This window comes from Thamnophis elegans, chromosome 4, assembly GCF_009769535.1.
Source record: "Thamnophis elegans isolate rThaEle1 chromosome 4, rThaEle1.pri, whole genome shotgun sequence".
NCBI lineage: Eukaryota > Metazoa > Chordata > Lepidosauria > Squamata > Colubridae > Thamnophis > Thamnophis elegans.
Genome location: NC_045544.1, coordinates 13,420,431 through 13,436,549, shown reverse-complemented (window position 1 = coordinate 13,436,549; position 16,119 = coordinate 13,420,431). Strand labels below are relative to the sequence as shown.

Genomic DNA, 16,119 nt, shown 5'->3' with positions numbered 1-16,119 from the left:
AACTGGGAGGCTTCGGAGTACCCAACTGGGAAGCATACTATAACGCAGCAATCATGACATGGGTGAAAGATTGGGTGATGTTGAATAGAAGGCGCCTATTGGCTATAGAGGGACATGACCTCCCCCATGGATGGCATGCCTCCCTCTGGCAAGAAAGAGACACCCCCCATAGGTACTTCATGGGACACTATATTCGGAAGATTTTGATGGGGGTCTGGGAAAAAATGAGGAAAAAATATTATCTTAGGGTTCCGTGTTGGTTGGCACCATTAGAGGCCTTAACGCATCCGAGTTTATTTAATTGGACAAGAAACATAACATATAAAGATATCATGACAGAAGATGGCAACATGAAAACAAAAATGGAATTAGAGCAACAGGGAAGGAATTTGGAATGGTGGGAATATTTACAGGTTAGAAACAGGTTTAAAAGTGATAAGGCACGTTTCGGGATCTACCCAAACCCTCAGGGGCTAGATAAGATCTTGTTTGGTGGAGACAAGAAAATGTTATCGAAGATCTACCAATTTTTGACCTGCCAAGATACTAATGAAGAGATGGACAAAAGCCTTCTAATAGTATGGGAGAGAAACCTAGGTTATGAAATTGAAATGGGCAAATGGTGGGATCTATGGAGTAAGACCATTAAACTTACAACATCTACTGCATTCAAAGAAAACATATACAAGATGGTGTATAGGTGGCACTTCCCCCCAACGAGGTTAGCCAAGATGTTTCCTGGGTTATCTCCATTGTGTTGGAAATGTGGAAGAAAGGATGGCACATTCTATCATATTTGGTGGTCCTGTACTGAGGCCACGAAATATTGGAAAAGGATTAAAAAATGGTTAAAAGAGGTTACCGGGGCAAACATTGAATGGAGACCTGAGAACCTGTTACTAAGCATCAAACCAGATAACATAAGCAGTTCAATATGGCATTTGAGCCTGCATATAATTGTGGCCGCAAGAATAACCTATGCACAATCTTGGAAATCCACCACTATACCGTCGGAAGATGCTATAATTAAAAAGATCTACGAATGTGCAGAAATGGACAGAATGACGGGTTGGCTGAGGGACAAAGGAGAAACAGAACATTATCTTAGCTGGAACCTATGGTATATGTGGGCGACTAGGAGAACAGCAGGGACTTAAAATGGGGAAAGTTAACATAGGTACCGTAATAGATCCCTGAATCTTGCAATGAGAAGATGTGGCTTAGAGACCTAATAATGAGGAAAGAAAGAAAAAACTGGGCTGTGAATGACTGTCACCGTGGGGGGGGGAGGGGGGGTTGTATGTTTAAAACGGCATTTGTATCTGTATGTTTTACTTTATATTGTTATGTATGATTTGTCTTGCTTATGTCGTTGTATTTATGTCGCTGTATTTTTCTTCCTGTTTTTTAAAGGTAATAATGTTTAATAAAAATTATATTTAAAAAAAAAAGTTGTATGTGTGCCTGTTTCTGATTAGCCTACCCGCTTGATTTGGCTGCACTGTTTCATCTTAAGAATGTTCCTTTCTATTGTTTTGATTCTCACTGGTTCCCACTGATATGCATATAGATTGTTGGATATGTGATAGGGAGGGAAGGAGAATATGCTCTGGGCCTTTGCTTTCTTTTTAAAATAGTTGTATACTAGGATGGTCTCTCCGTGTCTGCTAATGGTTGATGTATGAGAACAGCAAACTATTATGAATTTTCCTGCATTTTTTTTTTATTTGGCTTGATGTAAAATACTTAAGAGTTTTCCAATTGAATTTATGGTTCAATTTGTCTATGTGTCATGAAATTAAATAATTTATATCATGTCTTCTGGCTGGTTCCTGGTGTTCACATATGTATTCTGCTAATCTTCTGATAGTGACTTTCATAATCTTTACTTGGTATGTTGTAAACAATTCCTGTTGTGCCTTTTGTAGTTATTGGATTTAGCAATAGCAATTGCAGTTAGACTTATATACCGCTTCATAGGGCTTTCAGCCCTCTCTAAGCGGTTTACAGAGTCAGCATATCGCCCCCACAGTCTGGGTCCTCATTTCACCCACCTCGGAAGGATGGAAGGCTGAGTCAACCTTGAGCCGGTGAGATTAGAACCGCTGAACTGCAGATAACAGTCAGCGGAAGTGGCCTGCAGTACTGCACCCTAACCACTGCGCCACCTCGGCTCCCAAATTTAGGGATTGTTTAAGAGAGATTGCAGAGATTGCTGCTGTGGTGTTTGCATACAGTATCTTCTAATTTGTTTATGTATCTATCTATCAAATTGAAAGTAAATGGTGTGGCAAAGGTCTATCAATCCCATGATTCTAGCTTTTTCCAGTTTTATATTCTTGGCTAGATTTGATGCTTTAAAGCTTCAATCAATAGTCTACCAGTGTTGGATGTAAAGAGGCAAGAATGTTGCAATGTCAAATTAGACTGTGATTTCATCTTTCACAATTGTTAATAGCAGTAGTAGACTTATATACCGCTTCATAGGCCTTTCAGGCCTCTCTAAGCGGTTTACAGAGAGTCAGCATATTGCCCCCAACAATCCGGGTCCTCATTTTACCCACCTCGGAAGGATGGAAGGCTGAGTCAACCCTGAGCCGGTGAGATTTGAACCGCTGACCTGCTGATCTAGCAGTAGCCTGCAGTGCTGCATTTAACCACTGCACCACCTTGGCTCCACCAAGCCTTTGATTTTCTCAGGGCATTAAAGTTGCATGTTCTATGAGCTATCGAGTTATTTGGTGAGTTCTCCGGTTAGGTTGTACGTTTGGGTCCCTGGTAAGAACCCAACTAAATGGAGCAGTATGTTTGCAAGAATTAAAACTAAGCCCAGTGAACATTACAATCCTAAATTTAATCATTAGCCCTAAGAACCAGTGGTGGGATTCAGCCAGTTCGCACCTATTCGGAAGAACCGGTTGTTAACTTCCTAAGCAATTCGGAGAATCGGTTATTGGAAGAAATCTCATTTTGTTTTTTCCACTTTACAGGGCTAATCCTGTAAGGAAGGCAGCAAGGAAACATTCTGGTGTTGTTTCTAGCCTAATGTTTATTGCCCTGCTTTCAGAAACTGCCTCTCCCGTTAACCCTTATTGTAACAGCTAAGGCGAAGTGTCCATTGGCGTGAGTGACATTAAGTGGGCCACACCTACCCAGCTGGTCATTAGGACAGAGAACTGGTTGTTAAATTATTTGAATCCCACCACTGCTAAGAACCTTCTTCACTATTGAGTTCCATTGCTTTTCAGGGCCGAAGTTTAAGGAACACAGCAACAGAAAGCTTGACATAATTTCCCTAATGTTTTTAACCTGCAGTATGGTTGACTCCAAAGGTAAAACATACCTATATTGATATATTCTTTTTTCAGGATGGTACAGAATAAGGCTAATTATTATTCATACTTCCTACCGTTCTTTGCAGGACCTAAAGGACATTATTTAATGACTGATACAGAAATTTAGCCCATTCTATCAGCTCTTCTTAGAGTCACAGTTCAAACCACTTGGGTAAGGATCTAGAAAGGCAGCAAAGAGAAACCATTGGTTCTTGAGTCAGCCCATGAACAATCAGAAGCATGGAGCATTCAGTGTGATTGGCTATTAAAAATGCAAGATATACCCCTTGTAGGGTATATGTAGTATTCCTCCTACATCACAAGAAATCTGGAATTTAGTTATACATATATGTATATACTTCTAAAACCTAGGAATTCATGGAGGGGAAAAACCTGATTGGTTACTGACCTAACTGTAGGCTATTTCTGAATTATAAATACATTTGTATCTATTCCATGTACTCTGAAGACGCAGAACTCCAGAAAAGATCACATTTTTGTATCAGCTTCAATTTAATATTTAACCCAAATGCTAACCAATTATTAACTAATGTACCGTTCAATTCAAATCCAATTGCATGGAACTGAACAATGCACTGTACGATAACTTAACCTCACTGTTTGGGTAATACTATACCTAGAGACACAAACTGGGAAAATACAATTTAGCCATGCATATTGTGTGAACTCAACTTTAAAAATTAATAAGCTTAACTTTAACTTCTGCTTCTTCTTTTTAATCTCAAGGTGGCACTTGAATGATAGACTACTTTAAAACCTTGCTTTAGAAAAAGTCTCAATTTCAACCAAGGGTCAGTTTTCTTACAAAAGATTAATGGAAATTAGTTTACAGTATAGTTTCCAAGGCACTTACTTTGAGTCCCAGTAATGCACCTGATTCTTTTGGCATAGTTGTTCTTTTGTTGAGAATAACACGCCCAATTAGCCGATCTCCCTCTTTAGATGGTTGCCAAGTTACAGGATGCTATTGCATACAAATACAGGAAAACAAATGAATTGAGAAATTGTTTTTCTGGTAAAGATTTTGGGTCTCTATTTTTATAGTGATCACCTATTCTTATTACTTGCACTCATTATTTAAGTGGATTGTTATCTCCAAAATTAAAAGAAACTGCATTATGTTTAACAACCAAAAAATGAAAATCATATTTAACAACTTGCAACTTAATAAGTTTGGTTTGGTTTGGTTTGGTTTATTAGATTTATATGCCGCCCTTCTCCCAAGGACTCAGGGCAGCGTACAACATTAAATGAAACACATAATACAAAAGTTTTTTAAAAAATTAAATAGAATATCCCAAACAAACCCAATTAGAATTAACAATAATTTTTTTTAAAAAAATCAAATTAAAATTAACAATGATCAATAATTTATTTTGTTTTGTTCAGGCCAGGCTGGCTTGCTGGAAAAGCCAACTTTTTAGGGCGCATCGGAAGGACCGGAGGTCAGGGATTATACGAAGCTCCGGGGGCAGCTCATTCCAGAGGGAAGGCGCTCCCACAGAGAAGGCTCTCCCCCTGGGGGTCGCTAGCCGACACTGTCTGGCCAACGGCACCCTGAGGAGGCCAACTCTGTGGGATTGCACTGGACGGTGGGAGGCTACCGGTGGCAGTAGATGGTCTCGCAGGTATCCTGGGCCTAAGCCATGGAGCACTTTAAAGGTCATAATTAGTACCTTGAATCACATCCGGAAGACAACCGACAACCAGTGCAGGCCGCCTAAAAGGGGTGTAACATGGGAGCACCTAGGTGCCCCCATGATAACCCACACAGCCGCATTCTGGACCAGCTGAAGCCTCCGGGTGCTCTTCAAGGGCAGCCCCATGTAGAGAGCGAAGTATATTTCAGCTCACAAAAGACATCTTTAACAAGACAAATTCCAGAGATCCCTATTACAGCGAAGTGTACAGCATACACACACACAAATACACGGACTTGAATGAAACCCAATTCCTTTCGTTTTTAGTAAGGAAATTTATGGGAGACAATACCATTCCATCCTCAACCAGGTTAAGTAGCAGGGAAGAAATTTATTTAATGCTTTGTTCATTGAATCTCCACATGGCTCAGAAAGAAATGGATCTAAACTCATTTCAGAATTGTGGAGTGTAAATCTTCTAGTAGGTGCAGTAAGTAACCAGAGAGCACAGTTACATTTAATTTGCAGGAACTGGAAGTCTTGTTTGATTCTTTTTATAGTAATTTTTCCTGAGGCTCAATCTTTGGATGAACCTACCCACAGTCCTTTTTCCTCTGAACCAATGTGTTCTCTTATTGTTGTTTGTTTTCTAATTATGAAAATACTTTATAAAGATCTTTTGGTTGCCAGTTTTCAGTATGTTTTGTGGATTACAACGTAACTCAGAAAGTCTATACCTTTGCAAGTTACCAGTTACTGAGCTTAAATTTCTGTCAAATGTCACCAGTTAAATGAAAAATTCATTTAAAAGTTCATTCATTCATCTTCTTCTGAGTTTGCCTCTAAATCCATGTCTGGAGAGCAGAAAGAAGGCATTAGAGTCAAATCTGCTGTACCAGCGGGACTGTTCTAGTAACATAAAAGCAGGCTCAGAAAGAAGTGAAATTTACAAAACTGAACCATGGAATTATGAAGAAACAAGGCTTAATCCTATATCCATCCAACCATCCACCCACCCACCCACCTATCTACCTACCTACCATTGAAAAACTTAATAGAAAATAGTACATAATTTGGATTTGGATTTGGCTTGGAGAAATATATGGGACACACCTTTATGATGTTTACCCCAATATACAAGTAGTTCTCAATTTACAACAGCTCTTCATTCAAAGTTACAATGGCACTAAAAAAAGTGACTTATGACCATTTTTCACACTTATGACCATTGCAGCATCCCCATGGTCAAATGATTTACATTTGGATGCTTGAAAACTTATGATTGTAGTGTCTCGGAGTCATGCAATCCCCTCTTGCAATCTTCTGACAAACGAAGTCAATGTGAGAAAACCAGATTCACTTAACATCCTTGTTACTAATTTAAAAACTGTACACAGTGATTCACCTAACAAATGTTACAAGGAAAGTCATAAACTGGGACAAAACTCATCAACAAATAACAAATCTCTCGCTTAGCAACATACATTTTGGGCTCAATTGTGGTTGTAAGTTGAGGACTACCTGTATTTAGCAATAATAATAACAGTAGACTTATATACCGCTTCATAGGGCTTTCAGCCCTCTCTAAGCGGTTTACAGAGTCAGCATATTGCCCCCAACAACAATCCGGGTCCTCATTTTACCCACCTCGGGAGGATGGAAGGCTGAGTCAACCCTGAGCCGGTGAGATTTGAACCGCTGAACTGCTGATCTAGCAGTCAGCCTGCAGTGCTGCATTTAACCACTGCGCCACCTTGGTATTTCATTCTGTTTTTGTATATATGTTTACTACAGGCAATGGACCCTTTGCTGCAATAAATAGCAGCATCCTATAAACTTCTTCTTGCAATTCTTACTCTTGAGTAAGTGGGATTCTTCAAGAGGATCTGGAATCAGTTAAAACTATTTCCTTCACTTTCACTATTATGAACTTCGCTTGAAGACTTCTATAAACAGAATCCATTACTCCAATGATGGAAAACACCCTAAGATCCAATGTTTATAAATATTTCTTATATGGGTTACATTGAAAACAATGGACTTTAAAATGGCTATGAAACAATATTATTCTTTAATTGAAACTAACAAAACAATGGGGTAAGGAGGGAGGGAGATTTCTTACCGAGCTAATAGGGGATGTATCTCTAGTGTGCCATGTGGCAGGATCCAACCAGTAATAATCCAAGTCACCTGGAAGAATTATAAACAGAAATAAATATATATATTCTCTCTTATTAAGAAAAATATACGAATGAATAAATTACATCTGCGTCCAGAAATATAACGTAAAATATTTGTAAGAAAAGCATTAAATATATAGTGATCCTTTTAAATACAGAGCAATTTATTGTAAAGTACATATTATGAAAATACTAGGCACTTTACATTACATATAAGCTATTTGAATTTTACTGTCCAAATTTTGAAAATCTATATGAATGCACTAATATTTTATAAGGCACACTAAATGCATGTACTGCAAATATATAGGGTATTGGATCTAGGATAAAGTTAGTTCTACATAATTTCTTTAAACTCATAGAAAACTAAGCCATGATTAATTATCCCATTGATTTAAACACAATTTAAACAGCATTAATTCCCATAGCAAATCCTGTAATTATCTGCTCAAAAGTACTTCTTACTGGTTCTTACTTAAAGGGCATTTAATTCTAAAATGAAAGGTATAAATTAGCACCTTGAATCTACATTAAGATTTAAATAATTATTATGAAAAAAACATAATAAATTTTTATCCCACAATACCATAATTCTTCATATGGCTTTCAAATTACTAATGATAACTGAAGAACATCTAACAGAAATGACAATAATAATTAGTATTTAATATGTATTGCTAAGTAATGAAAAGACACTAACAAAACTGTGTGTGACATGTATCGAATTATTTAATTGAATAGATATTAGACTATGAATTGGATCAGATGACGCGTAGTTGTAAAAAGTAGAAAGAAAATAGGATTATGATGAAGACTAGAGTATTATAGATCTGTCAGGGTATTAAGCAATAAAATAAATAAATTAACTGCAACAGTCAACTGAGTCTCTTAAGAATAGAAATTCAATATACAAGTTTCTGCTAAATCCAGAAATTCCTTTTTGTTTTTTAAAAAATGGTGGCAATTGTATACACATTTACCTGGAGGTGGTTCCATTTAAATAAATAGAAAAGTACTCTTTTTTTAACTTGAGGAATTTCATGATTATATAATGCTTCGTTCTAATTATGTCTTAGAGGTTTTTAATATATTGCCTTATTATATATTGCTCAATTGCTGTGGGGTGCAGATTTTATAAATATTTTTTTTAATTTTATTTTATCAATTTCATATATACATTCACAATTATATGACAATTTTTCCTACTGTTGACAATATACTTGAAAATTGCTTTTTTAACATCCCATAGATCCATCTTATCTTACAATGGTCCTACTTCTTCTTCCCTCCCTCTTTCCTTCCCTCGTTTCTTCTCTCCTACTCCCCTTCCTTCCCTCCCTCCTTCCCCTTCCTTCCTTCCCTCCTTTCTTTTCTCCTTCTCTCCTTCCTTTCCCCCTTCCTTTCCTCCTTCCTTCCCCCTTCCTTCTCTCCTACATTCCCTCCTTCCTTCCGTCCTTTCTTCTCTCCTTCCTTCCCTCCTTCCTTCCCTCCTTGCTTCCCTCCCTCCTTTCTTTTCTCCTTCTCTCCTTCCTTTCCCCCTTCCTTTCCTCCTTCCTTCCCCCTTCCTTCTCTCCTACATTCCCTCCTTCCTTCCCTCCTTTCTTCTCTCCTTCCTTCCCTACTTCCTTCCCTCCTTGCTTCCTTCCCTCCTTCCTACCCCCCTTTCTTCTTTCTTCTCTCCTTCGTTCCTTCCTCCTCTCCTTTCCCTTCTCTCCTTCCCCTTCCTCCCCTTTACCCTTCCCCCCTTCTTCCCATTCCTCCCCTCTTTCCTACTCTTACATTCCCTCCCATTCTTCCTCTGCCTTTCCCTTTCTCCTATTCCTCTCCTTTCTCCTCTCCTTCCTATCTTTCCTTCTACTCCTCCCTCCATCCACTCTATCCGTTGTTGTGTTTACATATTCTCCTCTTCAGGGGATGACCTGGTTCTCTTTTTTTTTTTCCTTATTTGAAAGTTCTATAAAAAAAGGCAAGATTTACAAGATAAAGCTCTTTACATATTTTCATCTCCCATTGCTCATCTCGCCTTACCTAGTATGAAACTAGGCTGCTAATTCCGTGCAGGTAGTTATAACGGATTACCTATCAGCTTTTCAAGTTTTTCCAACGTTGTGGTCTAATGGTGTTACTCAACGGTGAATTCTCACCTCTAATACATTTCTACTCTCATTTGTCCCTCTGTCTTTGTGTATTGTTTATTTGAGTTGTTGCTTAGATCATTTTAAGTTAGTCAGCTATCTCCTTTTATATCTGAATCCTCACTGTCTCATCAAGCCATTTGTACAATTTCTCCCAGACTTTGTAAAAGTCTGTGTCTTCTTTATCGTTAATCCGCGTTGTCAATCTGTTCATTTCTGCTAATAAATATATTAATAGTTCTGTGCAGGTACTTATAGATATGCACTATTACTGTTAATTAAGTATGACATAAGTTTTGCACTGTTGTTTCAGTAGTTAGTTAATTAATACAGGCTGTGCAATCTTCATATCACTATGAATGCCAGCAGGTGTGAAGAACCCGGAGTGGGATGGAACTCATCAAATGACTCATTTGTGTGTTGTCACTGGGATGGGAGTTAATGTTCTTTATTTTTATTTTTTCTATACTTGTGTTTTTATTGCTTATAGGCCGCCTAGAGTTGCTATGAGCAAGTAGCGGCTATGTAAATTTTCTAAATAAATAAATAAATACCACGTTTTGAACTTATTATATAATAAAAGCCACTATCCTTTCATTCTATCTCCACCTATGTTACAATAATCACAATAATACAAAAGAACTTTATAGGGCTGAAATACAGAATATATAGTTCACCATTTTTCATACATTATTATTATTATTATCGCTGCTGCTGCTCCTATTACACTGCTATTTCATTGTCATGCTCTTTATTTAAATATTTAATATACTGCAAGTGTAGAATAAGTAAACAGTGATTTAAGAACTAGAATGGACTTTAAAAAGGTAATGTATGAGGCTTTGGGAAGGCTGAGTTGTTGCAGAAACTGACAGGCTTTAGACTTCTCAGGATACAGGAAAAGTTTATTTGGCAGCCAGATTCAGAAAGCTAGCCCATGGCTTAGCATTGCAAGTTCTGAACAACCTTCATTATCGAAGCACGCGTTCTTATACATTCTCAAAAGCATTGCAACACGGAAATACTTAACACATTTCTTAGTGGTTGCCTTGAGGAGAAAGCCTTATAAGGAGATGGGGTCTTACTTCTCCTTTTGTTTATGGAGTACGTGTCATTAACGAATTTTAATTGAACCTTGGACTTTTGACATAGGCTTTTGACATAGGGACATCTTGTGGTTAGGCACTGGCTTTCTGTTTCTTTTGCAAGCTCCAACTCTGTCTATGTGGCTTTTAATATAGAAGTAAAGGGGCTCTAAGAGGCTGTCCAGCCTGACCCAGTAGGTTTCATACTTAATGTCCAAATCTCTCTTTACGTCTGCTTTAGAGTGAGGGCTTGGGGAGGCCAAGAGAGGCTTTGGGGAGGTCAGGTGAAGCTTTGGGGAAGCTGAATGAGGCTTTTGGGGAGGCTGAATAATACGCCTTTGAACAGCCTTCTAGAAGTCTTGCAACTGCCTCAACCAGCACACCTTGTCAGCATTTGGGAGGAAGAAGAGGGCAAAGGTCACCTCGGATGGTGAGAGGTGACAAAGTTAGGCAATGTCAATGAAGTATAGGGCGGCCAAAGGGCCAGACATGGGAGAGGAGATAGGTCTCATACGGTGCATAGGCATGATTCATTGCAATGTGCAGAAAGAGAAAGGTCATTTCAAAACTACACGTTGATCATAAATTTATCCTTAACATCCTCCTGCAAATTACCGTGAGCTACAGTGCATGCAGGGAGGATGCAACCCTTCTTTAAAATTAGTCCCAGATGAAAAACTGTTTTATCAAATAAAAATGCACGCAGAAAACTGTAACCTGAGGGCGATGGGAAAGACGGGAAAAAAACCTGACTTTGACAAGTGAACTTTCAATTTTCCAGATAACTCTTGGGCCCGTTTCCTTCCATTCACATCATTTAAAAGCACACATAAATCAGTCAATCCCCTTGAAAGTTTTAGATGCTGACTCTGCAGAATCATTATCTAGTCTGTTTTCCTCTTTGAATATGTAAGAGCGAGAGTTATTATGCAGCAAACATGCTAACTCTTGACATCTTAAGGTGAATCGGTGTTGCCGTCCAACTAGCTAACTAATATTAACTAACCAGAAGGGGGAGACCTTACCAGTTTAATCTTTGGTCTCCTGAACACTGCTTCCTGGCAGTAGCATCAAGGGACCATGAGCAACACCACACACGCATCTATTGGTAAAACCAGATCCAGTTTATCGGAAACAACAACAACAGAACGGATCAAATTGCACCAATAACAATACAGAGCACCAGAATGGATAAAGTCTTCAGATACACGCTGTAAGTGAATAAGATATTTCTTTTATCTGTTCAGTCCACATTAAACTTCTACCATAAGGGTTATTGATGCCTTTTGACATTTGACATTATTGACATTTTATAAAATATTTGGTTCAGACCTTAATCTAAGAGACTTTATCCTTGTCTTGGTCTGACATGAAAGTCTCCTACTTGGCACAGAGGTGTGTGCTATATGCTTTTTAAGTTTTGATTTAAACAGGAAAGAAAGTCACATATAATCTTCTGCAACCAAATGAAATTGACAGATAATATTCTGTAAATATTAAAGCTCAAACCTGTCATATCTCCCAAGGCACCTGAATTCCTTTAAGGACAGACATTTGTCCAAATAAGATGCACATAATTAATACCTTAAAAATAATATCTAAATAATTGACCACTGTTATATGATTAATTTCTCAATCCTCATCCTTTTATATTTTCTATATTATTATTCATATAGAAATATTATTACTTCACCATTTTTACTATACTAACTAAAGTGGGTTTGACTAGGATCAGGTATCCATCCCGATCTTCATGACTTTAAACTATTGCATAGGGGGCCAACTAACAAATATATTAATATCTCCACAAAGCATATACAAAATAGAAACAAGATCAATTGAACATACTGCATAAAAAGATTTTGTAAAAGTATACTGCATTAGAATATGCAGACTGCAGACTGCAGACTGATATTTGAATGAAAGCTATGAAATTTACTAATCACAATGAATCAAGAAAATCTGGATACATGAACTCTCTTTTGTCTAAACAGATCTGTTAAAAATAATATCCGAATTGTTTTATATCCCTGGCCATCAAAACTTCTGAAATTTCTAATTTCATTAACATGCAAAATCATATCTCTACATAATCAACATTTGCATTGATCTAGAATTGCATTTATAGGCAGGTTATTTTTATAATTATGTACACATATACATATACACACCGTATTTATGCTGGAAGAACACATTAAAAGTCAAACAATTTTTGTTTTTAAAATGCACATAAAAGAAATACGGAACATTCAAAATGAAAGGGACCCTCAAGAACAAAATGGTTTGGTGATTCATATATATGTATATATACACAAACATACACACACACACAGATACATATAAAAATAAACAGTGCTTTGACTTCATTGCAAAGACCATCCCTTTCCAAAACTCAAAAGTTATTGACAATAATATTTTACAGATATCCCCACAGCCTTTCAATCCAAGAGGACCACATGATTACCTGTCCCTGGATGCAAGGAATGGAGAAGAAACTGAAGGAAACCAGCAAACATAGCAGCATCAGCTCACAGTGCCTTAATAAGCAGAACCAGCTCTGAGCAGGTTGCTGAATTCCAGCCTCAGACTGTAGCAAAACCATAATCGCAAGGGTGCGGGGAAACACCCAAAACCGAATCAGCACAAAGTGAGCCTGTACAGAAGCCCTTGTCTCCTGTAGTCCTTGTCTCCTGAGCTTGTGCCAAAGGATTCTGCAATGTCAAACGTTCTACAAGACTAACATCAATTAGGGCCATCGGAGCACCTGCCATAAATACAAATCTCTGCAGTGTAGAGTGAGCACTTATTACTGCAATCATCCATACACAATCCACGCAGCGCTAAAAAGAGGCTCGCTGCCTATGGAGCATCTTTAATCATTTTCAGAGGCTCCCATTAAGGATCTCGCGAAGCAATTTGTTTCATTGCAGAAACTGGAAAATGCTTTATCTGCTTGGGGTCTGAAACACAGGCAGCACATAATGCAAAAGATCTTAACCCCACCTTGCCAACACTGAAACCAGTTTTTTTTCTCCCCCCCTATTAAGTTCAGTTGGACTGAAATTAACACCGTCCAAGCATCAAATAAAATTTACAGGCATTCATTCAGTTACCATTGTGTTTTCTGAACTGCATCAAGAAGACCTGCTGTCTCTGTGAAATTCTCTTTGGGACTGTCAGTTCGGAAAAGCTAAGTCTGCAAAAATGGACTAGACTATAAGCAAGTGAATGACAGATGCCTTCCCAGGTACTTATTTATTTATTAGATTTTTATCCTGCCTGCATTACTTTTTTTATAAGTAACTCTAAGTGGCAAACATAACTAATACTCATTATCCCTCCTATTTCCTCACAATAACAACCCTGTGACTGATCCAAAGTCACCTACACAACTTTCATGCCTAAAGTCGGATTAGAACTCACAGTCTCCTGGTTTCTAGGCCAGAACCTTCCCCCTAGACCAAACTGACTCTCTTATCCAAGGCAGGCACAGATTTAACTCTGGAACAATCCAGCCCAGAGGTGTTTCTTCCAAAATTTCATGCGCAAAAGTCAGGTGATCAGTAAGAGCTGTAAGGAAACTTTCATTGGCAGCAGCGGTGAAATTCACTTACCTTCCCTACCAGTTTGCAAATGTGAGCGCATGCGCTGCATCTGCGCACCCCCTTCTGCATATGCGCAGTGCTCACGCATGATGTTGAGGTGCATGAGCGAAGCCTCCCGCAGCCACCGCTACCGGTTCACCCAAACCCGAGACAACTGGCTGAATCCCACCACTGATGGCAGCCTTTGTTGCTTAATCCAACTGACCTAAGGCTCCCTAGATGTGCTGCATTTCATCTTCTAGACCCAACACATCTTTAAGGTTCCAGACTAAAAGCAGATGAGAGGATCTAGGTCAGGGGTCAGCAGCCTTAAACACTCAAAAAGCCCAAAGGTCCTAACCGGAACCCCCCCGTTCAATTCTGGAGCCGACCGGAAGTCGGGTTTCCCCACCATAGAGTCTCTTCCTAGCGCAGCATCCTTTTTCCTCTACCTGTCCTAGCTGAAAGCCCTATCAATTGTGGTGCTGACCAGAAAACCTGCCCCTTGCCATAGAGTCTCTTCCTGGCATGCCCTGCTTCCCTCCCCCACCCCAAACTGGAAGCTCCTCTCAAAATTGTGGTGCCGACTGATGACAGGGAGCCACCATAGAGGGATGAAAGAGCCACATGCGGCTGCAGAGCCGGGGGTTACTAATCCCTGATCTAAGTATTACAGAAAAACAGAACTAGAAATCCAGACCTAACACTAATCCTCTTGCTCTGTACTTTTTTGTATTTTCTAACTTACCCATTTAGTTTATTGCATGGATTTATTTCCTGCCTTCTTCATCAGTCTCCAACATTGTAATACTTCAATACTTTTCTCTACCAATACTTTTCTCTCTTTTTTCAAAGTTTTTTTATTTTTAGTTTTCAAAACAGACACAACACAAAAAATCCTCTTTCTTTACACACTGTAGAAAGTGTATCAGTTGGTTACAAAAAATTTTCGTGCGTTTCTTTCACAGCCACCCATGATTCATATTAATTCTAGTATTTTAAATCAAGTATACATGTTACATATACATATTACCATCATCCTACCCCCATTCTCGTTTGACTTTAATTGTTTAAATGTCCATCATAAAACATACCAAAACTCAAGACATAAACACATACTGGCATCTCATTTGCTATTTCTAGTATCCCAATAACACTATTCCTTATGGCCTATTCTAGTTAACATCAATAACATTTAGTAACAAAGGTTTCTAATCTTCCTTTCCAAATCACTGTTTACAATTTACATCCAATTTCCCCATGTTGTACCCATACCTATATATACATTGTTATCATTATCTCTCCTTTATTTGACTATATCATTATCATAATTTACTTCTTTGTTATTGATCTTTATATGTAACCAAACCATTTCTCATCTTCCTTTCATAGGTACCATTCAATATTCATATCCAATTACTACTTGTTATACCAATACATACGTATACATTATCATTTTCAATCGTTTATTTAACCATATCTATTGTCTCTAAATTTCACTAAGTCCAACTAGTTTTAGATTAAATACTTTCATCTATCAGTTCCCATCCATCTAGTTCCCCTTTCCATATTCCACTTTTTCCATTTCCAGACAGAAACCATTCACCATAGATGTCAGCAGATTTGATTTCTTTGTAGTCATTTTTCTCTTTATTGCTTGGGACTCTACCCTCTATTTTTCCCATTTGATAAGCATCTCCATCCTTTTCATCACATTTTTCTGTTAGGTGCTCTAATTTTTCAAACATTTTCTCAAATGTATTTGATAGTTTCTGTATTGCAAACATTATCTCTTGCAAGCTGACAGTTTCTCTCTGTTGTTGGAAATAAACCATTGTTTCCAGCTGTTAAAACACTGCTGCTCTGACTTGGAAGATTTTTACAAGGTTACACCTAGGTTCACCATGAGATCTCTGGTTAAGGATATACTTCAAAGGAACATTTGTATAAACAAATGGTGCTTTACTTCTTATCACTTTCTATAAACAAACTGTGAGTCTTTAAAGTTCCAGACCAGGATAATCAGTAGTGAAAGTAAAAGTATTTTGTTTTCAATACTTGAGTTTCCAGTCTTCAAGTAGCATATTATCTCTCCCTTTGTTGTTATAATTGCTGCAATTCTCTTTGTTCTTTTTGTAT

At 38.1% G+C, this 16,119-nt stretch overlaps 1 protein-coding gene across 1 annotated transcript in view; it reads right to left on the bottom strand.

The window, feature by feature from the left end:
- Window positions 1-16,119, bottom strand: part of RIMS1 (regulating synaptic membrane exocytosis 1) — a 331,198-nt gene that overhangs the window by 117,047 nt on the left and 198,032 nt on the right. Inside the window, 2 exon segments of the mRNA XM_032216767.1 lie at window positions 4,210-4,320; window positions 7,119-7,186. Of these exon segments, the coding sequence (XP_032072658.1) occupies window positions 4,210-4,320; window positions 7,119-7,186 (179 nt within the window).